At 34.0% G+C, this 26,294-nt stretch overlaps 4 protein-coding genes across 4 annotated transcripts; all 4 read left to right on the top strand.

Annotated features, from left to right (window-relative positions):
• Nucleotides 1–179: 179 nt before the first annotated feature.
• LOC111712974 (U1 small nuclear ribonucleoprotein C) lies at nucleotides 180–1,902 on the top strand. The gene is made up of 2 exons (XM_023487741.1): nucleotides 180–278; nucleotides 1,268–1,902. Exons 1-2 carry the CDS (start codon nucleotides 217–219, stop codon nucleotides 1,704–1,706), a joined length of 501 nt encoding a protein of 166 aa, XP_023343509.1. The 5' UTR covers nucleotides 180–216; the 3' UTR covers nucleotides 1,707–1,902.
• On the top strand, nucleotides 1,882–25,701 carry LOC111712967 (uncharacterized). Its single transcript, XM_023487732.1, has 26 exons — nucleotides 1,882–2,036; nucleotides 2,343–2,428; nucleotides 2,753–2,842; nucleotides 3,373–3,499; nucleotides 4,764–4,824; nucleotides 5,184–5,361; nucleotides 6,430–6,519; nucleotides 6,659–6,731; nucleotides 7,260–7,331; nucleotides 8,004–8,390; nucleotides 9,069–9,195; nucleotides 9,551–9,780; nucleotides 10,268–10,444; nucleotides 11,043–11,274; nucleotides 11,427–12,349; nucleotides 17,431–17,495; nucleotides 17,727–17,763; nucleotides 17,833–17,935; nucleotides 18,436–18,557; nucleotides 19,091–19,143; nucleotides 19,320–19,611; nucleotides 20,530–20,693; nucleotides 21,779–22,046; nucleotides 22,525–22,656; nucleotides 23,394–23,574; nucleotides 24,803–25,701. The coding sequence occupies exons 1-26, from the start codon at nucleotides 1,908–1,910 to the stop codon at nucleotides 24,952–24,954; spliced, it is 4,551 nt and encodes a 1,516-aa protein (XP_023343500.1). The 5' UTR covers nucleotides 1,882–1,907; the 3' UTR covers nucleotides 24,955–25,701.
• LOC111712973 (tRNA selenocysteine 1-associated protein 1) lies at nucleotides 5,811–12,787 on the top strand. The gene is made up of 3 exons (XM_023487740.1): nucleotides 5,811–5,822; nucleotides 9,396–9,401; nucleotides 11,419–12,787. Exon 3 carries the CDS (start codon nucleotides 11,489–11,491, stop codon nucleotides 12,413–12,415), a length of 927 nt encoding a protein of 308 aa, XP_023343508.1. The 5' UTR covers nucleotides 5,811–5,822; nucleotides 9,396–9,401; nucleotides 11,419–11,488; the 3' UTR covers nucleotides 12,416–12,787.
• Nucleotides 15,905–19,153, top strand: LOC111712975 (MIP18 family protein FAM96A-like). The gene is made up of 5 exons (XM_023487742.1): nucleotides 15,905–16,060; nucleotides 17,431–17,495; nucleotides 17,727–17,763; nucleotides 17,833–17,956; nucleotides 19,091–19,153. The coding sequence occupies exons 1-5, from the start codon at nucleotides 15,986–15,988 to the stop codon at nucleotides 19,111–19,113; spliced, it is 324 nt and encodes a 107-aa protein (XP_023343510.1). The 5' UTR covers nucleotides 15,905–15,985; the 3' UTR covers nucleotides 19,114–19,153.
• Nucleotides 25,702–26,294: the final 593 nt, after the last annotated feature.

Here is a 26,294-nt window from a genome sequence, read left to right as displayed (position 1 = left end):
AAGTTATCATGTACAAAATTTATAGGAGGAGGGGGGAGATCCACAAATCGTTCTCTAGGACAGACCCTTTTTGACCTTAAATTATATGCTTTTTTATCTTAAATATATTAAATTGCTTTATAATTATTGGATCTAAGTTTTAATAAGAATTGTAGTTGTACACACTTGTTAATTTTTTTAATTGACGAAACTTGACTGTTTTTATTTCAGTTTAAAATGCCGAAGTTTTATTGTGACTACTGTGACACGTATCTTACACACAACACTCCTTCTGTTAGGTAAGCAACTGTTTTCATATTTCTAGTGTTGGGAGTAGTCACTAAATATTGATCAAAGTTGTTTCGTTCCGAATATTTATATTTGCATTTTGACAAACAGCCAAGAACGCATCAAAGTGGAAATCCCTTAATTTTCATAAAATTGAACACATCCGTGGTTTTTTAGATAATTTTTTGAATTCCTTAAAGGCTTATTTTCCGCTTCTATTGCTCTAAAATAATACAAAGAACAACATAAGAAGTTTTAAACTGTATTCGACACCCCATACCACCTCTTAATGACAGGTTCGGGTTAAAATCTATAAAAATCATAGCACATGAACAATGATGAAATTAGGAGTCTGAGTTGTCAATAACTTCCTAATTTGATGCCATTTTTGTATGCTCTGTGTTCCTTTGCTATCCAAACATTAATTTCTTTCTGCTTACCATTAATACAATCTATAAAAAGTATACTTAGCTCGTCTCTTTGTTTCTTTTTGTCCAACAAAAGTGAAAACGACTGAACCAATTCGGCCCAAATTTTTCTGTGGGGCCTCGCATGACCCCTGGAAAGGTTTATGGATGGTTTAAATTTTTCTTAAAACTTTTTTTTTAATTACACANTTCAAATCTTGGAAATCGCTCAATCCACGATTTGTTTTGTTAGTGTTTTATTTTTTGTATTAAATGGCAAATCGCACTTAAGATAATAATCTGGTAAGAAGGAAGTTTTAATGACCAAACAATCACAAGCACATGTCTAAGCTTAATACAGGGCATCCCATATTATAAAGGATTATCTCCAACCAAGAACTGCAAAATATGCATAAAATTTTTTAAGAACCTTGTATTTTCTAAATTCTGCATGCAAATTTTGATTTTAGCATCACAAATTTTTAATATGATTCAATCTTTAAATTTTCTGTTTAGTCTAAAAAATCCCAATGCACAATCCAATACATATAATGTTGGGACACCTATTTATTATTGTTTCTTTTTTATTTCAGGAAAACTCATTGTAATGGTAGAAAGCACAAAGAGAACGTGAAGCTGTATTACCAGAAGTGGATGGAGGACCAGGCACAGTCCCTTATCGATGCAACCACGGCGGCATTCATGTCGGGGAAGCTCGGGAAACACCCGGGCAATGCAGTCCCTCCCCCATCAAACATGGGTGGTCCTCCTATGCGGCCAATGGGACCGATGGGCGGCCCAATGGGTCCGATGGGTCCAATGGGTCCGATGGGACCTATGGGTCCGATGGGCGGAATGGGACCGCCCGGAATGCGTATGCCTATGATGGGTCCGCCTGGAATGGGTGGTCCACCTATGATGGGGATGGGTGGGCCTCCCATGATGGGAATGGGCGGACCACATGGAATGATGGGCCCACCAGGGATGAGACCAATGATGGGAGGCTGGGGTGGACCACGTCCAAATTTTTAAAAACTTGTTACGACCATTGTTTTGCTTTTCAAAGAAAACAATTAATATCATGTACATAAATGTCGTTTGTCTGTATATTTTGTAATTTCAAATCAAATTTTCACTTTACTCCGGACAAAGCTATTCACCGGCCTGGCCGCCGAATAGTTTTGTCATGCATTTTTTTTCAATGATATTTTGAGTTTTCGTTACAGAATAAGAATGGATATCCTGGAGTATCCGAGTATGAGCTCCGAGGTCCGCGGGGTCATGTCCCCCGGGATTCTCAAGCTTACAGACGCCAAGATTATATTCGTACACTCAAAGTCGGGACGAAAAGACACCGTTAAGGTAAGAAATCACACAAAAATCTCTGAAATTTCCTGAATTCTTTGATACTTATTTTAAATAATATTTTCGTTTCAATTCGTGAGCGTAACTGAAAAACGATGTTGTGTTTGTTTTTAAACTAGATATCGATTTGGCATATTAGTAGCGTATTATTTCCGGTTTCTAAACTTTTATATTATCATCATTATTATTGTCATTATTATTTTTATTATCATTGAGTTATGAGATAGACCTGCTTAACTAGCAGCCATTATTTCTGTTTTCCAAATGTAATAATTTTTGTATTATTATTGTTTTTATTATTAGAGTGATGATATCGATCTGGTAAACTGGCAACGTATTGCCGGTGTCTGGGGAATAAGAATATTCACTAAAGATGGAATGCTTCACAGGTAATATTCATGACAGGAGTTCAAATCTTTAAAGATAATTTCAGCAATTTAGTAGCTACCTAAATTATGAATCAAGCTTTGTAACCACACGCCTCAAATGTATAATCGTCGCGGCCCCTAAGCTATCCAGGAGGGGGGGGGGGGGAGTCCCATGTCTTATTACTAGGATTGCGCCAGGTACAATCTTTTTCTGATGTAAAAATTCAAAAGGAAAAAAACAAAGCCATTTTTGGTTGTCCAATATACATGGTTTAAACAGATCCCTTAACCCATTCCGAACAGAGAAGATGGTTTAGGGATCCTTTTATAGTGTTCACTGTTCAGGTTTGCTGGTTTTAAAGAAGCTGAGAGGGATAGGGTAGCAAACCATTTTAAATCCTCATACAAACTGGAGATGCTTGATAAAGAACTCAGGTAAATAAACACCCAAACACAAATATCCCGATTACAAAACGTCCAATGCAACAAAACACCGAAGTAAGAAAAACCTGCCCTGCAACAAAACGCCTGATTACAGAAAACTCTCAATGTTACAAAAGTCCACTTTTTTATGTTGCTTTAAAAAAGACTTGTGTGTAAAGTATTTACAGCCAAGAAAAATTCCTGTGTTTAAAATGATAATTTTCCAAATTTATTTTCCTCAAACCTGGCCCTTGAAAATAATTTTCACTTATCTTGAGATTTACCTTGGTAAATAAAATAGAATTTTTGGTAAGGGTTAATCGTAAATATTAAACTTAATATAATATCAAAATTTAAAAATAAGCTAAAATATGTATTATGTAATCATTTTAATCTTCAAATGTTAATTTGTCTGCAACCATTTTTTCGCACATTATTTTTTTTTTTATAATTAAAAACAGTTATATTTGCTTATTTTACTTGAAATGTGACCCGACCGGGAAATCTGAAAATATTTGTTTTATTTATTTTCTATTTTTTAGCGTCAAGGGTTGGAATTGGGGAACAGCTAACTTTAATGGTTCCGTTCTAAACTTTGAAGTCGGGAAACATGATGCTTTTGAGATCCCTCTCAACTATGTTTCTCACTGTGCAAACGCTAAGAATGAGGTATGTCAAATGTTAAAAAGATCAATTTTGCATTAAACGGGCTATCGTAATTTCAAGTGACACTTCATTTTATGAGGGACCTGTACGATTAACAACGGTACCATTGAAACCTTCATTTGATCAATAATGTGGTAAATATTGTAATTTTTCTAGCTTGAAAATAATCATGAAAATCATTGATATTTTAAACGTTATCAGACAAAGCATGAAAGGGCACTGTATCGAATCTGACATGGTAAATATAGGAGTACTCCTCTTTTCTCCTTTTCCTTTATTACATTCAATATTTTCATAAGCAGTTTCTTTAGAAAACTGACTTGAGGTGCGGATCGAGACACAAATTAACAGAATTAAACTCATTTTGTGAAAAAAGTCAAAAAGTTGCTGAGATAAAGTAAATTGTGAATCGGGCATGCACCTCTTTAACACTGGGGGTCATAAGAAATTACGTGGACAGTCCCTTTCAGTAAATAACTTGTTTATCGTTTTGTTGAGTAAAGCTTGAAATCTTGGGGAGTACCTCATTACAGACTGTGGTAGGGTATACCTCTAGACTAGAGGGGGTCCCCCGTCTCTCCTCAGCTTTGATATTATAGTTTTCCCCCAATGTAGAAATTTTTTATGGTTTTATTCAGTGCTTAGGATCCAGATCCGTTGGATCCGCAAGATTTTGGCTTACTGGATCCGGATCCAAGGGGTAAAATATCAACCAAAGACTGCTAAAAAAAAACTTTTTAACTCCTAAAACCCAAATCTGAATTTTTGAAGAAAAAAAAAGAAGATTAAAAATATTTCCTCATATCTGGATAGTTTTAGGGGGAAAAAATAAGCGAAAAAATAAAACAAAAAATTTGAAAATTATTTTTTGTTAAAAAAATTCAGTAAATCTTAAAGAATTGAACTGGATCCGCATCAAAATTAAATGGATCCTAAGCACTGGTTTTATTCCCTGAATGGGGGGAAATAAATGAATTTTGGTTATTAAGTATCAAATAGGAGGAAAAAAATATTTGCTTTTGATGTTCATTTTTCCCGCGGGGGGGGAGGGGGATCTTGAGAATATATACCAATTACCGTGTGCTTCAACATTGGATGAGTTTCGATGAAAAATTGGCAAATTTTTTCATTCATATTTGATACATTATACCCAATTCAGAGAGTAAACCCATAAAATAAATACTTGGACCATGGGCACCAAAGAAAAATTCTAATGAAAATAGATTCCCTGGAGAGTTGGTTCAGAGTTAATTTTTAAAAATATTTTAGGTTCCATATTCCTTCAAGTGAACTTGCTGGAGAAACGGATCCAGCGGAAGCGTTTAAAGGTGAACTTGTTGAACTAATTTCCATCTTATTTTTAAATGACAGGTTTAGATAATTGGGATTTTGTAAGATTTTAGGGTTGTACGAGTCACAACTTAAAGTTTTTTTAAACCTTTGTCATATCAAGGAGGTCATGGTATCCTGTTTACTTTTGGTTAAATTGTGAATAACTGTAAACGTTTAAATAAATATTATTTCACAATTCCAGCTGAATTTTACCAAGGGAGAAATAAAAGAAATATTGAGTTTTATTGAAAAAGGATAATTTTAGCTTGAAATTTGTTTTTAAAAGATAACAAAAATAATATATATATAAGTTTTAATTTTTTAAAGACACTTAACAAAAGTTTTATTTTCCTAGATCACATCGTACAGAAAGCTAATATTGCTACGACAAGTACAGGAAACGATATTGCTTCCTTTAGAGAGATCCATTCCTTGTCCCCCAGGGGTAGATACGATATCAAGTTCTTCCAGACTTTTATTCACCTTCACGGGAAAACATTCGACTACAAGATACCAGTTTCTACAGTTATCAGGTATAGGGTTCATTTTATAGTCTTTTATTTGACTACAAGATACCAGTTTCCACAGTTATCAGGTATAGGGTTCATTTTATAGTCTTTTATTTGACTACAAGATACCAGTTTCCACAGTTATCAGGTAAGGGGTTCATTTTATAGTCTTTTATTTGACTACACGGTTTTAGTTTCTAAAGTTATCAAGTAATAGGGTTCATTTGATAGTCTTTTATTTGACTACACGATTTAGTTTCTAAAGTTCAAGTATAAGGGTTCATTTGATAGTCTTTTATTTGACTACACGATTCTAGTTTATAAAGTTATCAGGTATAGGGTTCATTTTATAGTCTTTTATTCGACTACACGATTCTAGTCTTTTTTTATTCGACTAAAGGATAACGTAAATTGATTAAGCTATTGTTTTATTTTCTCTAAATATTTTTAAATTTGAATAATTTATCGTTTCCCTAGATTCACTTGTTTTATGTTTATCTGAAGATTTGACAAAAGTCCCTAATTAAATGAAAAATATCTTAAATCTCCAATCCTCATTTTCGGAGTAAAAATATTCTAAATATTTTACTAGGTTGGAATTCAATACGTGAGAAGAAATTTATTCAGTTCATGATACTTGTAACAATAGTTTGTACTGAAGAAGTTGAGCTCTTCCAAAATTGTTAATTGCAAATTGTAAACCTTTGAAATTTAAATCTTAGCTAATTTATAGCTTAAATTATCAAAATGTCCACGATATCAAGTTGCAAAGATAAAAGAATTAGAAAATTATTTAGCTTAATTCTTTTACAGATATTTGGCTTTAATGTGTGGATCCAGTATCCAATTGATCGTTAAAATAGTATTCACCTACACGACCCCAAAGAATCAAGCCTCGAAATTATTTTGATATAAAAATTGGAAATCCTCCAATGATAACAAGAAAATCCGCGAAATATTTAATGTTATTGGTAAATCAAATGGCTTGCGGAAAGATCAAGAGTAAGAAGCGAAGTAGTTATGGGAAAGGTATGCGCGAAGGGTCCTGTAAAGCTAGAGATTAAAAATAAGAATTAATCTATTTCTGTTCAGGTTGTTCCTCCTTCCTCACAAGGATCAGAGACAGATGTTCTTCTGTGTGAACCTGGATCCTCCCATCAAACAGGGACAAACCAGGTATTATACACTTCATCCCTCCGCCTCATCCGCCTTCATTTCAATATCTCATCTCCGCCTGGCTTCCACCGTCGATAATTTTCCCAGACTTCGTCAAAATTTTCTAGGGGTCAATTTTTTCTTGAAGAATCATCCCCCACCCCTCCCTTCTGGTCCTCTCCTTCATGCAGGACGAGGAGACTGAGTTAGAACTGGAAATAACAGACGAGGAGCTAAAGGTGAAGTTATAATTTTATGCTTGGGAATACAATATGGTTCTCAAAATTTCCACCAACTTCTTGTTTTCAATTATAAAACAGGAATATTCTAGTTTACAATTTGTATACGTTTTGCCGCTAAATATCAGCATCCTTATTGTAGATAAAGATTAAAAGTGTAACTTTGGAAATGAATTCAAAATGTCGAAATATTTAACTCCCCCGCGGACTTTGACAAACAGACAAGTTGCCATTCATGAGTAAAACTTGAAGGGACTGTAAGCGTAATTTCAACTGATCCTCCATACAAATATGACACTGTTTAATTTACAACGGTACCCTTGAAAACTCTGTCTCATAAACTATGAATTAGATAACGAATGTTTTTTTTCTCATTTTTTTTTCTCTGAGAAAGGGACTTGTGCATTTCTTGGTTAAACGAATTAATGGAGAAACTCACAGAAAGGAAAACGACGGTATCTTTCATATTTTGATCAGGTTCAGGTTTCAAGGGTAGGTTTCCAGTCCCATTAACAAAATGATATTCAGGATAAGTATGATGGTAAACTAGAGAAGGAGATGAAGGGACCAACCTTTCAATTAGTTTCAAAACTCATGAAGGTAAAATCATTTTCTTAATTAACTAGTTTATAAACGCACTTTGCTTTTAGGAAGCTTTGCTTCTGTGTTTATAGCAATGATTTGATTTTTTAATATTTGTGTTGTATTCCATGCCACAACTTTTTTATATTTGTGTTGTATTCCATGCCACAACTTTTTTATATTTGTGTTGTATTCCATGCCACAACTTTTTTTCGGGCATCAAAGAAAAGCTTCCCAAATTTTCATGTTTTCTTTAGTTATCCTTTTTATTCCAACCGAGTTGAAAACTTTAGTATGGGATATCCTTAATCCCAGTCGGTTAATATAACAAGAGGAGAACAGGCATTATTTAATCTGATTAAGAAAAAGAGAGGATAAAGCATTGATCTCGATATCCACGATTCTAAAGTTTTCAGCTCCATAACGCCATATAACTTCTAAGTTCCCGGAGGTCATGTGACATCCAACAATGAAAATGAAATCGACCGATTCAGCCATTTGGACGTTTATTGGATTCAAAGAGTATAGAAACATATTTTTTTATCAAACTTTTCTTAATGGCATTTGGGGGGGTTATTTTCAATCACAAATTAACATTTTGATTAAAAACAGAAACGTAAATAATACCTTAAAAGGTAATTGATGGAAATTACATTCGATATTCTATCAGATGATTTCTCTTGTTTCTAGGTTCTTGTCAACAAAAAAATCACAGTCCCTGGAAGTTTTGTCGGTCATAGCGGAACCCCAGCCATCTCTTGCTCATTCAAGGCGGCCTCCGGATTCGTCTATCCTCTAGAACGAGGGTTTATATTTGTGTACAAACCTCCGATCTTCATCAAATACGAGGACGTGCAGCATGTAAACTTCGCAAGATCCGGAGGTTCGAACAGATCCTTCGATATCGAGGTTCACACTCGAGGAGACACCGTCTACACCTTCTCCAGTATAGAGAAGGAGGAGTACGGGAAGGTTTATGATTTCTTGAAGAGTAAGAAGATCAACGTGAAGAGTACAGGGAAGATGGATGCCAGTAAGATTCAACTCGATGCTGATATTGATCATAACTTAGCAAAGGTATGCAATGAAAAGATGAAGGCGTCCTCTTCAAGATTACATAATTTACTACAGAAATTAATTTCAATTAGCAATTTAGAATGTTCTTTATCTAAAGAAATTTAACTGAAACTTCAGAATTGGATACCTTTAATACTCTCATCGCTTGATCAGAATATCAATTGTGGACTCTTTTGATTTCTACTTAATCCGTTCTTTCCCCCTCTTTTTGGATATCCCTACCGGATTCGGACCAATGAGAGTTCTCTCATCAAATGGCGCGCAAAATTTCAAATGTCCCTGGTTTTGATACGTCACTCTGATTGGTTGAATTTTATACACCTTTCTGGATTAAAATTAAAGATTAAATAATTCTTGAGATTGATTAAATCAAAAGATCAAGCATTGATCTCAATATTCACCATTCAAAAGTTTTCTTCTCAGGTCACTGAAGTGTATATTTCTTAAGAATGAATTTAAAGAATGATTGACGAAAAAATTGTCGGAGGGATTAGAAATGAAAAGAACGTGGAAATGATTTTTAAAAAACAAACTAGCTTTTTTACCTCTTTTTGATATTTGTTTTGCCTAATACATAAATTTCAAATATTGAGGAGCAAAGATTTTAGGGGGAGGGGGGGGGGGTTGAAGATTTAAAACTTAAATACTGCTCTATTCACTATATCTAATGTATGTTAGGTAAAAGCTGATGCTGTTAGCAGTGATGATAGTGCGAGTATGTCCAGCGACGACGAGGACTTTAATCCTGATGAACTTGAAGCTAAATCTGCCAAGGAGGAATATGACAGTGATCCTAGCGATACAGGTGAACATTCAACTAGTGCTTTAATTAAATACAGTATCAACCCGGTTTATTAAACCCAACTCTGCGGAAAATTAGACGCAACTTAGATCCCAAAGCTCGAGTCTTAAATTAGTCTAAATGATTGTTTAGACCTGAGTCGTATTTTACCCTATTTTTGAAATTGCGGATTCGGATATCTTTATTGGTCCATCATGTGTCAGCTAAAAAAATATTTGTAAAAGAAGAAATTAATTTCGTAAATTTCTTCGGAAAAGTCTAAATAATTTAGTTGGATCCGGGTCCAGATCCTAGTTTTGTTTTTGGTGGAAGGGATCGTAAATGATAGAATTGTTCAAATGAGATGTTTTTTTTCTAGGTTCGGATACAGGAGATGAGAATTTCAGTGGGAGTGAAGGAGAGCAGGAGAAGAAGAGAGCTGAGAAGGCGGAGAAGAAACTGAAAAAAGCAGAAAAGAAGAAAACTTCTAAACCAAGTGGAGAAAGAACGAGTAAAAAGAAGAAGAAGACTAAGCTCCCAGGACAACCGAAGAAGCCTATGTCCGCCTACTTTATGTGGTTGAATGAGGAAGGAAGAGAAAAGATCAAGGTATCGTTTAAATAGAAAATATTTTAGTGATATGGTTCGGTGGCGAGGAGCGTCGACCCCTATTTTATTTAATGTTTAGTTTTCTGCTGACAATAATAATAATCATAATAATAATAGATCCAGATTATAGATATGATTCTATCATTTGACTGGATTGGATTGCTTAACTTTTTAAGGAACACTCAAAACACCCAATTTAGATTGGTATTTGAAGTCGGGAATATTTTCAATTATCTTTGTCGTACTTAAGTGGATCCAATCGATTTAATTCCAAAAATATACAAAGGATTGCTTTGAGGGCCGACCTGTGTACATTGGACTTTCCTATATATTCCCCTTTATATCGTATAATATAAAGAACGATGCTTTTAAGCGCTTAGTTTTGATTGTTCTCAAATTTGTGCGGATATCTCTGTTTAAATTGGCGTTTCAAAATGAAAGATAAATTTTGACATTTTTTTCCTGTCAATTTATGTCTAATTACTAGACGGAGAACCCCGGGATCAGTGTGACTGAGGTTGGTAAGAAGAGTGGAGAGATCTGGAGAGAGATGGACGGGGAAGAGAAGAAGATCTGGGAGGGAAAAGCTAAGGCTGCGAAGGAGAAGTATGATGATGAGTATAAAGAATGGTTGGAAACAGGAGGGTCAGAAGCTATTAAACAGGTAATATTTGAAGAAAAAAAATATTTTCAGGGAAATTACCCTTTAGCATTTTAAAACTTTGTTTTAATAAAGTAAATTTTTAAATTCTAAAAAGAAAACAATAAAGAACCTTAATTACTTTTAATATGATAAGTAAAAATGTACTTCCCTTAATTGTATTACGACCTGATATGTATATTTTTTTGATTTTTGTTTAATAATTTTAAAAATATCAGTTTTCTAAATCAAGCCTCCAGAACGGACAATCCAGGAGAATTTTAAAGATAGAATTTTCGCGTATGCTAGACAAGTATACACCGTATAAACGTGCTATAACTTAAAGGTTTAATGAATCAAAAAAAATCGTTATAATACTGTGCCCTCAGTTCAACTACCATGTGGAGTGTTTAGCCGGTCACTCCTTCAAGGATGAAATGATTACTGGATTTGCTATCTTCACCACTTTTGTAAAGAATGTTAATTTCTTTACAAAATCTTATGAATTATCACTATACATTGTATAAAGAAATGCTTGAATCATTTTTAGTTCGAATTATACTGATATTAAAAAGTCAATTTTGGATGAAATTTATTACATAATTGTTATATTTGATTTTAGGCAAAGAAGGAAGGAAAGGCCGCTAAACGTGCGGCTGCTAGCGGCGGCACTCCCAAGAAAAAATCCTCCGGCTCGACTAAGAGCAAATCTGCTCCGAGCGGCGGCACTGGCGGAGGTTTCAAGAGCGCTGAATTCATTAAAAGCGACGGTAGCACCGACGACGACGACGAAGAAAAGGAAAAGAAGTCGAGCGACAAGAGTGACCAAGAAATGGCAAGCGACAGCGACAAGAGCGACTGAATTCAACGCTAAAATCTCAACATATATCATTGTGATTATAACTGTACCTTCTTTTTTCCTATAGCATTCTAAACTACTACTTGTTCTATAGCTTAAATTCATACTTAATAACAAAATAATGAAAACTTATTTGTTTCAGACTAGACTTCAATGGTTGGGTCTCAAATAATATAAATCCCCGGGTTCCCCCTGATAATTCGTTTAAGATGAGTCGTGAGGGTGCACTATGGATCGGAGGAGTGGAAGAATACATGGACGAAGCGTTCCTAATGAACGCGATGAAACAGAGCGGAGAGGACAACGTGATCTCCGTGAAAGTGATGAGGAATAAGAATAATGGGGCCGGGTATGGGTTCATTAACTTTCCTAACGATCAAATGGCGTTAACGGCAATGCATCGCCTCAACGGTAAAATGATTCCTAACTCCCGACCGCCGGCGCGGTATAAATTAAATCATGGTTCAAACCGAAACCTTCCTGGAGAAAAAAATCACTCTATTTGGGTTGGCGATCTCTCGACGGAGATCGACGATCTTCTTCTCTACAAGTTTTTCTCAGCACGCTTCCAATCTGTTGTATCCGCCAAAATTATATTAGACGAGAATGGAGGCAGTAAAGGATTCGGTTTTATCCGGTTTGGAAATGAAACTGAACAGCTGGCAGCATTAACCTCTATGCAGGGAATATCTGGCCTGGGAGAAAAACCTATTAAAGTTTCCATCGCTGTACAGAAGGCGAAGGATCCCTCCGCCCAAGGTATGCAGTATCCACCTAGCGGTGGACAGTACGGCGGAACTCTTGGTATGGGCGGAGAGTATGGGGCTAATTACAACCAATATAATCACTACTGGAGCAACATGGCGGCATGGCAGCAGTATCAAAACTACTATCAGCAGTACCCAGACCAGGGAGAAGTACCGGTCAACCCTCCTCTTCCTTCGGGTCCGTCCCAACCTGATAACCAGAATCATGTTGGTGAAGATGAACCTGTGAGTATACTTGAAGGTCCTCTAGACCAACCTGTAGAGCACAGTGTATCTCTTGATATTCATAAACTAAATAGTGACGTTTTACGAAGGGGTGGAGATATTTGGGAAGAAATAGAGAACTCAGGATGGTGGAGTAGAGACTAGTTCAACACCTGTACAGTACATGCTGTACATGATGGATTGTATACTCAAGCTGTACACTTACTAACTGTATATGATGTATTCTAAAGCTGTACACTTACTAACTGTACATGATGTACATGTACTTCTCAAGCTGTACAATGAACATGATATACTTCTTCCTACTTTACCCAGATTATTGTACTTCGTTAACTTCAAGGATGAAACAATTACAATTCTACGGAAATAAAACTGTTAATTTTTGATATTTCAAAGGTTGTAATTTTTACCCTTCGGAATCTAATTTTATTTTTTTATCTCATTTATTCTCTGCATCACTCAAACAATACATCCAGTATTTAGAATTATGAATCTACAAATAAAAAATATCTCCGATTGTTTTTCTTCCTCTAAGGAATTTAAAACTTATTTTAAGTGAAACTTATTTTATAGAACTGCATGTACGATTCACAAAGGCGAATAGTACAAATATCCATATTTTGACTTGCTGATTTCTGCTGCAGAAACATTGGAGGAAATCGTCAGACTTCATTTGAATTAGAAAAACGACGTTATCTCACATTTATGATAAGATAATGGTTCATATGATAAGATAATGATAAGATAATATGTGAATCGGTCATCTCATTCTTAAATGGAGTTTCACTTTGAAATATAACGACGGTTCGTTGAACTTATTTATGTTTTGTTTGCTTAACAAGAGCTGAATATGATCAACAGGATCCATTTCAGATTTTAGTATTAGGTCTAGTCATTTCTAGGAGAGGGGTATACAGTTTAGAGTGCTAATTAAAATGTCAAATGATGGAATAAAAAAGGCTCAATAATCTCGTTCATCACCCTTTCTCATTAATAAGCTTTCCGAGAATTTTTTAGAAAAATTCTGTTAATACAAACAGGGTTCAATGGAACATGTTTAATTTTAATTTCGTTATTGAGAGTAATTTATGAGATTTAGCTACCAGTGTTTAAATATTTTTAGAAATTTTTTTTTTTTTTGAACGCGTAGAAGTCGTATTATTTTGTGCTATATTATTATTGAACTGGAATATACTTCTATTTAGTCCTTTTAAAAATTACTTCAGGTCTATATCAAAATTTTGCATGAGAAGTATTTTGTATGAGAACTGTTTAAGTTGATAACCGTTGCTCTAAAGAAACCATTAGAATTGGTCTTTGGTGGAAAAATGAAATTCTTATATTTTCAGTTTAATCCAACTAGGAAATTAAATATATCTATTTGCTGCTTAATTTTACAATATTACAAGATCTATTATGATCAAAATGGTAATGTTACATCGTCTATACTTAACATCCCCCCTTCTAAACTTCCGACCTATACTGCAATATCGGACCTACGCCAGCTGTTTAATTTTGATTATTTGAGGGTTAGGTTAGGTTAAGACCATTCCTGGGCCGAGCGCTGCGGCTAGGACAGACTAGGGGACCGGGCGCTGCGACCACAAGTCCATATAGCAGCTGTAATACCACGTGCTATTCGGTCGGATGTGTAGTATAGCGGATTTGACGTAGGTCAGAAGTGGAGTATAGCGGATTTGCGTAGGTCGAAAAATACACCACCGATAAAAATAGAATAAGTTTAATTTTGAGAAATATTTAGTTAATGTACGCTGAATGTTTTCTATTGTAAAATTTAAATATTTGTTTCTTTAGAACCGTTAAAGTTATATGACCTAACATTCTAAATACGGCAAACGTGTACTGTGGCGTTTTTCTTACATAATCAACTTTTGTGAAAAAAGAAAAATACGCAAACAGAAGAAATAGTGGAATATTCTGCAGTCGGGAGATTTTTAACGATTTTAGACTAGTTTGATCTATAGATAACATATTTAAGATATCTTCACTAAAACATGATGCGAAAATTGCAGTAAATCAGTGAAATACCGTTTTCTTAATATTTTACATTTGCACAGTTAAATGCAAATATTTTGCAATTCACATAGACATGTGTATTTATAGCGTGTCTTTCTTAAAAAAGTGATAATAATGAAAGCACTGTTTTTTTAGATACAGAGCGTGTCCCATATCTTCAAGCTTTAACGCCAAAATACGCACATAATATTTGAAAAACCTGGTATTTTCTGCAAGATTTTTTTTTATGTTGGCTTTATACATTTTTTTAATTACTCATTCTTAAAAAACTTTCTTATTAATCCCTGAAATCTTGAATTTAGAGCTGTAAACGATCTAATTGATGTGAGACACCCTGTTAAATAGCTACAAATCATGGTCTGCCATTTGAACCTTAATGTTTTGTTTTACTAGAGTAAAGTGCGTTATTTGATTTTATTTAAAAAATTGCGGCTGTAAAACCACGTGCTAATAGGTCGGATGTGAAGTATAGCGGATTTGGCGTAGGTCAGAAGTGGAGTATAGCGGATTTGCGTAGCGAAAAATACACCATCATGGGAAGCCGCTGAAAAGTTTTCAGGGATGAGAATATATGTGCAAAGTGCTTTGCAAGAACTGGATTGTTTCCTTGGAATGAATAAGTTCCCAACAAACTCAAGCTAATGCCAGGAACTGTACGTTTAAGAGGAAGGAACAGTGAACACCCTAAGCAGCTTGATGAATCTCTTCTCGCCGAGCAGTTTGATGATCCTCCCCTCGCCGAACAGCTTGTTGATCTTCCCCTCGCTGAGCAGCTTGTTAATCCTCCCTTCGCTGAGCATCTTGATGATCCTCTCTTCGCTGAACACTGACCACTTGATAATCCTCAATAATAAAAGGAAGAAAGATTTAACTCGGAGAAAAGGTTTTCAACTTCTATTGGTGCTTCCAGTGCTTTGGGTGAAACATTTTAAATTTTTTCTAAAGTTCATCCTTGTCGGATTTGGGTGTGGTATTTATTCGTGTTTTGTTCAGTAAAAAATAACATGTTTTTTTATAGGAAGAGACTCATAAAAATTAGTGTTTTTATTAACATTTTTACTGTACCAGCTTAAACGATCGTGTAAAATGATAAAGTTTAAAACTATAACCAAATAACGCAATTTATAACTATCTGTAAGTGAAATATATGACATACAGTAATTTGATATGCTTTAAAGCAACCTGTGTATTTGAAGTAATGTTCCATTTTTGTTTTCGGTTGTTTACCCAAATATCTTCAAATTTTAAAATTTTTTTTTTTCAAAAAATTTGTGTTTAACCTGGGCGAGTTATAAGTGTTTTCATACAAATTTTAAATGTTAAGCTTTACTGTAAGCAAAGAACGCATTTAACTCTTTTTAAAATTAATCTAAAAGCAGCTTTTACAGGTCAGGCAGTAAAAAAATCGCAGACCACATTTTTAAAATCGACCCAAACACATGCCATCAAGCAACAATAAATATAGATTTTAACAACATGGGAAAAGTTGAAGTTCTGTATTGAAATTACAGCAAATTTAATTTCAATTTAAAAAAAACTTTTAGTTTCCAAATATTTTTTGCTGAAATGTGTTGATTAGTTGATTGAAGCAGGTCGGTGATACCTACCAGCGTGAATGCCGCAATTAGTTTCCTTCTATGACCTTGTTAGAAGATATATAGATTTAGAGAAAATGAAATGTTTTCATTCTTGAAGGATAAATTAGTCCTCGCTGCAACACAAGACGGATCCAGAATTGAGAAAGGAGAAGACGTAAGTATCATTTTATTCAAATCAACGTTTCAAATTAGACTTCAAATTCGCGACGCGTCTGGAATTTACAGCTGATGAAATATATTATACTAGCCTTATAGGGCGCTTCGCGCCCATCTTCTAAATTAATTGTGAACATGTTCTCTAGTCTTTGTGTACATCGTAAAACAAAACTAAAATAATTCGCGGATTTTCACAAAAAATTTCGTGGATTTTCAAAATTTTCAAAAATTTAATGAAGATTGAATTTTGATGAAGACAAATATTTGGAATTTTGATCATTCTTAAACCTTCCCTGTGGTCACGTGATGTCCAACAAAAAATATGGGGGTCTGTCCTAGTATACGATTTTTGGACCCCCCCCCCTCCTATCAATTTTGTACATGACCATTTATTTATCAGCAAATTTATTATTATTTATTTTTTTGTTATTTAGGGTTAGGTTAGGTTAAGACGATTTCTGGGCCGAGCGCTGCGGCTAGGATGGGCTAGGGGGCCGAGCGCTGCGGCCACGGGTTAGGTTAGTTAAGACACTTTCTGGGCCGAGCGCTGCGGCTAGGACAGGCTAGGGGGCCGAGCGCTGCGGCCACAGGTTAGAATAAGTTAAGACACTTCCTGTCAGACCCATGTACAAAATTGATAGGAGGGGGGGGCCGGGGGGGGGGGTCCAAAAATCGTATACTAGGAATATACCAAATTTGGGCTCGATCGGTTCAGCCGTTTTGACGTTTATTGGATACAAACAAACAAACAGACAGACAAGCCAAATTTATATATAGATTGGCAGGGGATTAGGAACTAACGAGTATATATTTTAGATTTTATGATTTTTTTAAAACGTAATTATCCAACAAATTTGAACTAAGCCGTGAATAAAGTCACAACTAGGACAGAAAAATGATTTACAATTATGAATTTAATTAGTTCAATTGACATGGAACACGGCAATTGTGCTGTGTACTCTGATACAGTTTACTCATAAGTGGATTTTCAAGCTACATGACTTATAATTTTATCAAATATACAGAAGATTGATTAAAATTTCGTTAAACATTGTCAAAGCTGTATATGTGGTCACAGCTCCCGTACCCCTAAACTCGGCGCTTGGCCCCCTAACCTGTCATAGCAACAGCGATCGGCCCCCTAACCTGTCATAGCAACAGCGATCGGCCCCCTAACCTGTCATAGCCGCAGCGATTGGCCCAGAAATTGTCCTAGCCTAACCCTGAAATAATGCAAAATTGTTATTGTTAATTTTGTTTTCATTGTCATTTAAAAAAATGAATGGAGATGAAAGGCGGGGGCCAAAAATTGTTGACTAGGACGGACCCTACTGTACTAAATGTTAACTTTTGATATTTTATATTTAGGCTTTAAACGTATCTATTGATAGAGTAGTAGAAGAATTGAAGGAGAATATTTACGATCAGATCAGGTTTAAGAAATCAAACTTAACAGATAAATTAAGTTAAATTTTTATTGATTTTTTTTTCAAAATGTAACGTAATTACAAGATGGAAACTAATTTATTTTGTCGCTTAGCCTTCTCATTGCAATAGTATTGTTCAGACTGTAAAATTTCAAACTGAAACTTCAGAACTTTATCAAATAATCTATTCATAATTATGAAATGGTTTTATTTCTCTCCTAAAATTTGATTTTTAAGGACCATTCGGGACCCAGAAAAGGATAATAATCTTGAGGTTGGTTTTTATTTTTGAGAATTTTTCTTCGTTTTTCATGTCTCAATTTTATCTCTAAATTATGTTCAGGAGCTGAACGTAGTTGACGAGAATCTGATCACTGTTTACCCGTTCGGGTGTTCAGGAGATAAGTTCGTGGCGAACATTGAGTTTGTACCGACTGTTCAGCACTGTTCGTTAGCTCCGTTAATAGGAAGATATATAACCATTAAGAATATAAACTATTTATAATATATATACACACATATTTATATAATTTATAACATAAGTTTAATTCAAAAAATTGTTAATCATTGCCATTTGATTTTAAAAATAATGAAATTATCGAAAATTATTTTTCGAATCTTAAAATAAGATTATTTTGTTATTGGTTGTCCTGATAGCTATATAAATAGAGATATATCTATTAAAGGCCCCGTGATTAACTATTTATCAAAGTAAGGGGCAAGGGCCCGTATCTAATTATATATCTGAGTAAAGGACCCTGTATCTAACTATATATCTGAGTAAAGGACCCTGTATATAACTATATATCTGAGTAAAGGACCCTGTATCTAACTATATATCTGAGTAAAGGTCTCTGTATCTAACTATATATCTGAGTAAAGGTCTCTGTATCTAACTATATATCTGAGTAAAGGTCTCTGTATTTAACTATATATCTGAGTAAAGGTCTCTGTATCCGGACTAAGCTTGAAAGAACCCTGGTTCCTGGAACTGTCAAACTCGACATATTTGTTAAGTCTGGAACTCACAGTACAGTAGAGGATATAAACAAACAGATTAACGACAAGGTACGGAATAATCTCTAAATGTGGAAAGGTGTCTATTATTTTCTGCCTTTGATTATTACTATCATTATTTTTTTAAATATTAGATATAAGGTTTTTTCCATAACCTATTTATGAAGATCATTATTATATTTATCATTATCATATTATCTTTTTTAGTACACAGATACATGTATTTTAGCAATAAATGTTATCTATCTATCTATCTTTATAATCATTATAATCATTATAATCATTGTAATCATTGTAATCATTATAATCATTTTAATCATTATAATCATTAAAATCATCATAACCATTATCACCATTTTTATCATTATCATCATTATATTTATCATATTTATCATATTTATCATATTTATCATATTTATCATATTTATCATATTTATCATATTTATCATATTTATCATATTTATCATATTTATTATTATCATTATTATCATTTTTATTATTATTATCGTTATTGTCATTATTATCATTATTGTCATTATTGTCATTATTGTCATGATTATTGCCATGATTATTGTCATTGTCAGGAACGTGTATCTGCTGCACTTGAAAACCCTAATCTACGTGAAACTGTTGAAATGTGTATAAAGGTAAATTGAGGGGAAGTAAGTCAGCTTTTGACACTCAAGGAAATTCTCACTTTTAAAACGAATAGACTTCTGTAAAATACGAATTTAAGTTTGAAAAAGAAATTGTTGTTTTATATATTTGGTGTTACTTTGCCATTGGATCCGGTTCCTATTTTTTCTGTTACAGGAGGAAGAATAGATTTCGAAACAAAATGGAAAATTTCCGCTTCAATCATCAAAGTCCTCCCTCTATGACCATCAGACCCCAATCTGAAGAAACGGGTTCAAGTTCGGACAATCGGCACACACGGGACGACAGTTCGTCCGCTTTATCTAGAAAAGAGGACGAATGGGATCCTACTGAAGAGGACGAGTTGGAGGATAAGGACGAGAGAAGTGAGAATGAAGAACACTATTGTGACGAGTATTCAACGGATTATGAGAATGATGATATTGTTCAGCAACATGCTGCAATTCATGTAAGTGAAAAAAAAACCTCGTAATGTATTTTTGTCTTCTGTTTTTAGCAAAATTGGGGAATTTTAATGATTTTAACAAAAACTTGTTTGATATTTTGAATTTAGATTATTAGAAAAATGGGAGAACATTTTTGTTTAAATTGGACCCCTCTTCCTACCTTGTCATTCTAAACCTGTCGATATTGGTATCAAAAGATACGTCTGATGCCGCTCAAGCCTGGTCATTTGTTACTGTATTTTCAACATTTCTGAATCTTTTGATACGTTGAATTTTGAATTAATGACAAATTTTAATGATTTTTTTTCTCGCTAGCACCGTATTTTTTAGTTGCTGTTTTAATATCCAAATATATTCTTATCCAGAAAGAGGGGAGGGGACTTGAGAAAAATCTATCACCCCTAAAATACTCTTGTAAACTGTCTTTCACCTTATGAATATAATCTTGATATTTGGACTTTGATCCGTTTTTTTTTCTATCTTGATAAACTTGTCTTGATAAACTTAACATAAATAACATTTTAATTCCTTGCGTACATTTTCCTGAATCCGACAATTTACAATTTTGTTTTTATTGGCGAATTTACAACTTCTTTGAAAAAAAGTTACACATACACGAAATACAATGAAATCTAGACAACTTGGTCATACAATTTTTAGACAACCTTGACTTTAAAGTGCCTTGGCCCTTGGTTTACCTAACAAACTCACTTATACATTTTTGTAGCCCTGGAGATGTGCACTGAAAAATAAAATGCGCTCGGTTCTAGCTAAAGTTTCAAGGGAGTAATTGGCAAAATACTGCTTGATTTTGGCGTGAGAGTGTGTGCACATCTTGATTTGCAGTAAATAGTATTTGTACATACGATTTTTATTAAACAGAGAGAAGTAAGGCAGGATATTATTATTCTACTATTTAGGCTGGTCTAGTGGATGATGAAGATGAAGCGGAGGAGGAGGAGGAAGAAGAAGAAGAAGACGACGACGACGAAGAAGAGGAGGAGGAGGATGATGATAAACAGTGCTGGGTTTGTTTTGCTAATGTAGAAGATGATCCGACGGCAGGATGGGTTCATCCTTGCAGGTGGGTTTCATAACAAGAACTTAAAAATTATTACAAAATGATTTTAGCTGTTATCTATGTCACTGCAAGATGTTGATGAAAGTAGTAATATTTTTTTTTGCACTTTCATGGTTTAGGTATACAGGCGAAGCTTCAAAGGAATTGAGTCTGCCATATTCTAATATTTTCTAATCCTTATATCGCTGATGGTTTAAACCATTTGTGTTTCTAACTTTACACCATACTCTTAAAGGCGGCTTATTAGCCCTATCAAAGTGTTTTTAGATGTCTCATTTTTTTCGAACTATTAAAAATGTATGCAAGTGTAAAATAGGTTTTTTTTTTTTTAATTTTGTAATTTGAAATTATTGAAAAGAAACTTTCTTTTAGTTATTGATTTAGGAAATGAACAACATGCACAAGGAAAACCGATGTTTAACAGGATGAAATTTTAATTCTTTTCATTAATTTTTTCTCGAGAAACTCTAGGATGGCCATATTAGGACACAATAGCTGAGTATCTATCAACACAAATATTTAAAGTGATTATTCTGGAATCGAAAGGTTTTAATGTGATTTGCTGGGTTTCTGTCACTGACTTCGGATATGCAGATCTGTAGCACAATCGGGGACATTGTGTCCCTGATGCACGAGGGTTGATAGTCCTGAGCCCAAAAACCAAAGTACATCGTATATTGCATTAACTAAATATTTATTTTTGGCTACAGAATTTTTAATATGAAATATCTAAGGTCTATGACAACGGGTTGCAAAGACAGGGGTGTAAATTTTTCAGAATTATACCCCTCCCCGCCCCCTCTCCTGGGGGTTGAGGAATGTGAAATGATTTTTGATGATTTTGGGAAAGATTAAAAAATATAAATGTGACATCAAAAGGCAAGGTTTTCAGTATTTTTAATTATTTTCTCCTAAAAATCTATTTTCCCCAATTCAGCAAACAAACACCTAGAACGGTTTCACTCCGTCAAACCATGCATAACTGACGGGGAAAAGATTTTCAAGGGGGGGGTGATTTTTTGAGAAAATATACACCCCTGGGCAAAGATTCAATTCGTTTGTTCTCTTTGACAAATTCTTGTTTTAAGGTGTAGCGGAACTACAAAATGGGTTCATCAAGTTTGTATCCAGCGGTGGATAGACGAGAAGCAGAAAGGGGATAATTTCGCCGGTGTGTCCTGTCCGCAGTGCGGGACCGGATACTTGATTGGGTTTCCTCCCTCTGGCGCTATCATGAAGGTGCTGGACGGAGCTGATCTTCTGGTGGGTCGACTCTGTCCTGTAGTCGCTGGAGGAGTTATAGTTGGAGGTGTTTATTGGTCTTGTGTCACTTTCGGGGCTGTTACTATAATGCAGGTAGATACTAGTAGTTTGTATTTCCAGCTATTGTTTTTCAGTTTGGAAAGTTTTGCTGATCTAGCGTATTTATTTGATTTATAAAAAATTCTAATTATTAATTATTGATTAATTCGATTTACCATAAATTTTATTGATTTGCTCATTGATTTGATTGATCAGATTTTATTTTAATTGATAAGATTGGATTTTGATTGATTAGCTGGATTAGATATTGATTCTTGGTTGGTTGGTTGGTTGGTTGGTTGGTTGGTTGGTTGGTTGGTTGGTTGNTGAAATTGATTGAAATTGATTGAAATTGATTGAAATTGATTGAAATTGATTGAAATTGATTGAAATTGATTGAAATTGATTGAAATTGATTGAAATTGATTGAAATTGATTGAAATTGATTGAAATTGATTGAAATTGATTGAAATTGATTGAAGTTGATTGAAGTTGATTGAAATTGATTGAAATTGATGAAACCCATTATTAGATAGCTGGGCATGATGAAGGTTGGAACCTGATGGAAAGAGCTGACCCTCTTCTCCTGCTGGTCAGCTTACCTCTGATCCCGGTCGGACTCGTCCTCGGCAAAATGATTAAATGGCAGGATCCGATTATTAAGGTGGGATCAGAGCTAAACATGTAGAATTGTTATAGATGCTAATAATTCTTATTCTAATTTTATATTTGATGTTTTTCCAAGTTTTGGTGCGTTCCTAAACCTTCTTAACTTCATTTCCACTAAAATAATCATTTCCCGCATATTCAAAGAAATTTTTTAAGGTTTTATGGTAAAAAACACATTATTTGTATCCGAATAAATTTAATAAGTAAAAGTGTGGAGAAAAGCGCTGCTTAGTTTTCTCATCAAAGTTTCTATAATATGAGGGGGTGGGGTGTTGTGGGCAGTGCTTAGGATCCGGTTCCGTTGGATCCGCAAGATTTTGGCTTCCTGGATCCGGATCCGCATCCGCAAAAATATTCGGATCCCCGGATCCTAGGGGTAAAATATCAACCATAAACTGCAAAAAAAAAAAACACACACTATTTTACTCCTAACCCCCAAATATGAACTTTTGAAAGAAAAGAGATTATAAAAATTTCCTCATTTCTGAATGGTTCTTCAAGTTTTAGGATAAAAATAAGCGGGAAAAATTAAACAAAAAATTTAAATTATTTTTTGCTACAAAAATTCATTAAATCTTAAAGAATTGACCTGGATCCGGATCCATTTTTTCCAGTGCGGATCCGGATCCGCATCAAAATTAAATGGATCCTAAGCACTGGTTGTGGGGGTTTAAATTCTTAAAATTATTTCCCTTGAATATTGTTCCCAGAATATTCATATCCCTGTGTTAGGTTTTGAGATTATATTTGCCAAAAGTTCCGTTGACAAGTTATCTACTCCCTGCCTTCGCCAGTGTCCCTACACGTGAAGGAAGTGGAGCCGCAGCGTCAATACCTCCTTCCACAGATCCTGTATCCGTTACGAGAACATTCTGTGGAGCACTTTTCTTTCCAACCATTGCAACATTCCTAGGTTAGTATAAAAAAGTCTTATAACAACCCCACACATGATTTTGGACTGGTTTTGGTATATGAATAGTTTCATGGAAGTGTGGGGGGAGGGGAGGAAGGCCAGCAACAACAATTTCTCGTCCGAGCCACATTCTCCTCATTTTCTCGTCCGAGCCACCTCGAAATAAATAAATAATTAGTTTATTCGTCGTATATGTATATACGTGGGTTAAAAACACATTGATGAATTCTAAGAATGTATGCAGTGCCAGGGAACCCTAAGAGCTCATTAGCTGGCTGTCTAGTCCAGGTCCCTGAACACTTTAGATTTAAGAGGCGTATAATTCTAAGTAAAAAGTAAAAAAAAAAGAGGTGAATATTTGTGTTAGGGTTCAGTGTAGGTCCAATCATGAGAATATAAGTGAACAGCTGGAGAACAGAAAAAAAAAATAATTTTTAATTTTGATAATTTATTTTGATTAAACTTTACAATATTTTAAATATTGATATCAGATGAAAATATTTTGAGATTTTATATTTTTTTTTCATTTTCTTATTGTTCATACATTTTTCAATTATATTTCAGCTAATATTGAAAATAAAAAGAAAAAAAATTAATGAATGTCCTAGTTCGCCACTTAACAAGAAAGAACTATTTTTAAAGGATCTTCCTTTTTTCTGAACCCTGTATTTAATTGAACTAATTGAACTTTCTTTTTTCGGAACTCTATATTGAATTGTCTACTCTTGATTTGCATCTGACTAAGGAAAAACACTAATACCTAAAATTTTCTCGGGAGCAGGGAGGGGGGGGGAGAGCAATTCTCTCACCCCCCTCCCTGGCGGGGGGCGGGAATGTCTTCTCTAATATCAAGAGATTTCCCTTCCACTTTTTCCTGCTAAATTTTCTTTTTTCTTGTTTCTTGTTTCTACACTTTGAGGCCTCTCCAAATAGTTATTTTGACATCGAATTGTGGACCAAGAAGGTTTTAAACAATCAAACTTAACAGTGCAAAAACAAATAGTTACAATCTATACTAAAGTTTTAATCAAGTTTAATTAGAAAATAAGATTTTAAATTACTGTAAAATGTTGACCTGTTTACAATACTGTTTTAAATACTTTTGCTGTCCAATTTTTCATTTTTTTCCCCAGATCTGTAAGAACCATTTTTTCTTAATTCCCATAAATATACAGCCCTGTAGTACTAGCATGGTGCATATTTTTTACTTATTTTATATTTATTACAGGAGGAACTTTATTTCCGGAAACTGGATCCCCATTAAAACGTGCAGCACTCGGAGGATTAACCTTTGTTTTAATCAAGGGAGGACTCAAGATATATCATAAACAGCATCTATATATCAGACAATGTAAACGAATAGTTCTAGACTATTCCTAGATAATATATGTATATATATATATATAAACATTTATCATCAGTTTACAATTTCCAGCCAATAACGTGTAATGGGTGCATCACATATATTTGGACTAGTACGCTATTGAATTACTAAAAATTATAAAAAATTCCTAAGTGGGAGATTTTTAATTTGTTAGTTTTTGTATTTTCAGAATGGCCTTGAGCCCAAATTTGTTACGGATTGTTACCAAGCAGCTCTAATAGATTCCGCGGATTTTTGTGATTTTGCTTAAATTGATCGGATAGTACTCACTTCCCATAGTTCATGGTTTTTTTTTTTATTTTGAAATCGTGCCATTCTAACATTATTCGGTATTCAAGTTCGATAATATGACTGAAACTTGTATATTCCGATTCATCAAACAAAAATGCGCAAGAAGTTTTGGAAAATAATAAATTTTTTTAACGAGAGGATAAATGTTAAATCTGATCTTTTTTGTTTCTGGGAAAAATTAAGAAAATTATACTTGATATGTTTTCTATGACCTTACATTCAGGATCTAAGTTGATTTTTCTTTCATAGAAAAAGGTTATTTCAAGATGAAAGTAAAAAAGTTATCGGTCAATCAAATTCAAGATTACGATCAACATCATCCTTCAAATTTGAAGTAATTTCCTTTTTTTAAGTTTAATGCCTAGCTACGTAATATAGCCTTGTTACTCTAATGATAAATTGTTTAAATGTTTCTAAATAGTTAAAATATATATATTATTCACTGGGTTAAATTAATCTAGTTAAAATGAAGAACTGGAGAGACTACTTAGATCGGGTTTGATGAATTGTAAAAAGTAGTTGAACCAATAACTGATCGTTTTACTACAATTATCATTGACCAGCCATTTACTTCTACGCTTAAGAAGTGGTTTAATTTCTTGCCATTTATTAGTTTCTACTTCATATAGAATGTTAGCTTAAATAAGGGTTTTTTGATTTAAATATAATATAATTTTTCTTACATTTACCAAGTAAAAATTTTTTACCATTGAATATTAATTCAATTGATTGGGTTTGTAATTGTAATAAAATACTTATTTTTACACGCACAAATCGGCTTCTATTGAAAAAAAAAATTCCAGTACATCCTATAAAACTGCCCCGCCAATAAAACTTGGTTAATTTTTTTAATTGTATGACAAATAAAACATTATTAACTTAATCAAATATATATATTGAATATGTATTGAATAATGATTTATTCCAATAGATTTAGATATAAATATTTACACATCAAAATAATATTGCAGACATGAAAAGCAAATTCTTGCATATTGTAGGAATTAATTAACAATAATGTAGATAAATTACTTCTGCTATGATT

Source organism: Eurytemora carolleeae, unplaced genomic scaffold (assembly GCF_000591075.1).
Source record: "Eurytemora carolleeae unplaced genomic scaffold, Eaff_2.0 scaffold1301, whole genome shotgun sequence".
Taxonomy (NCBI): Eukaryota; Metazoa; Arthropoda; class Copepoda; order Calanoida; family Temoridae; genus Eurytemora; species Eurytemora carolleeae.
This window is presented reverse-complemented; position numbering and strand designations above follow the sequence as displayed.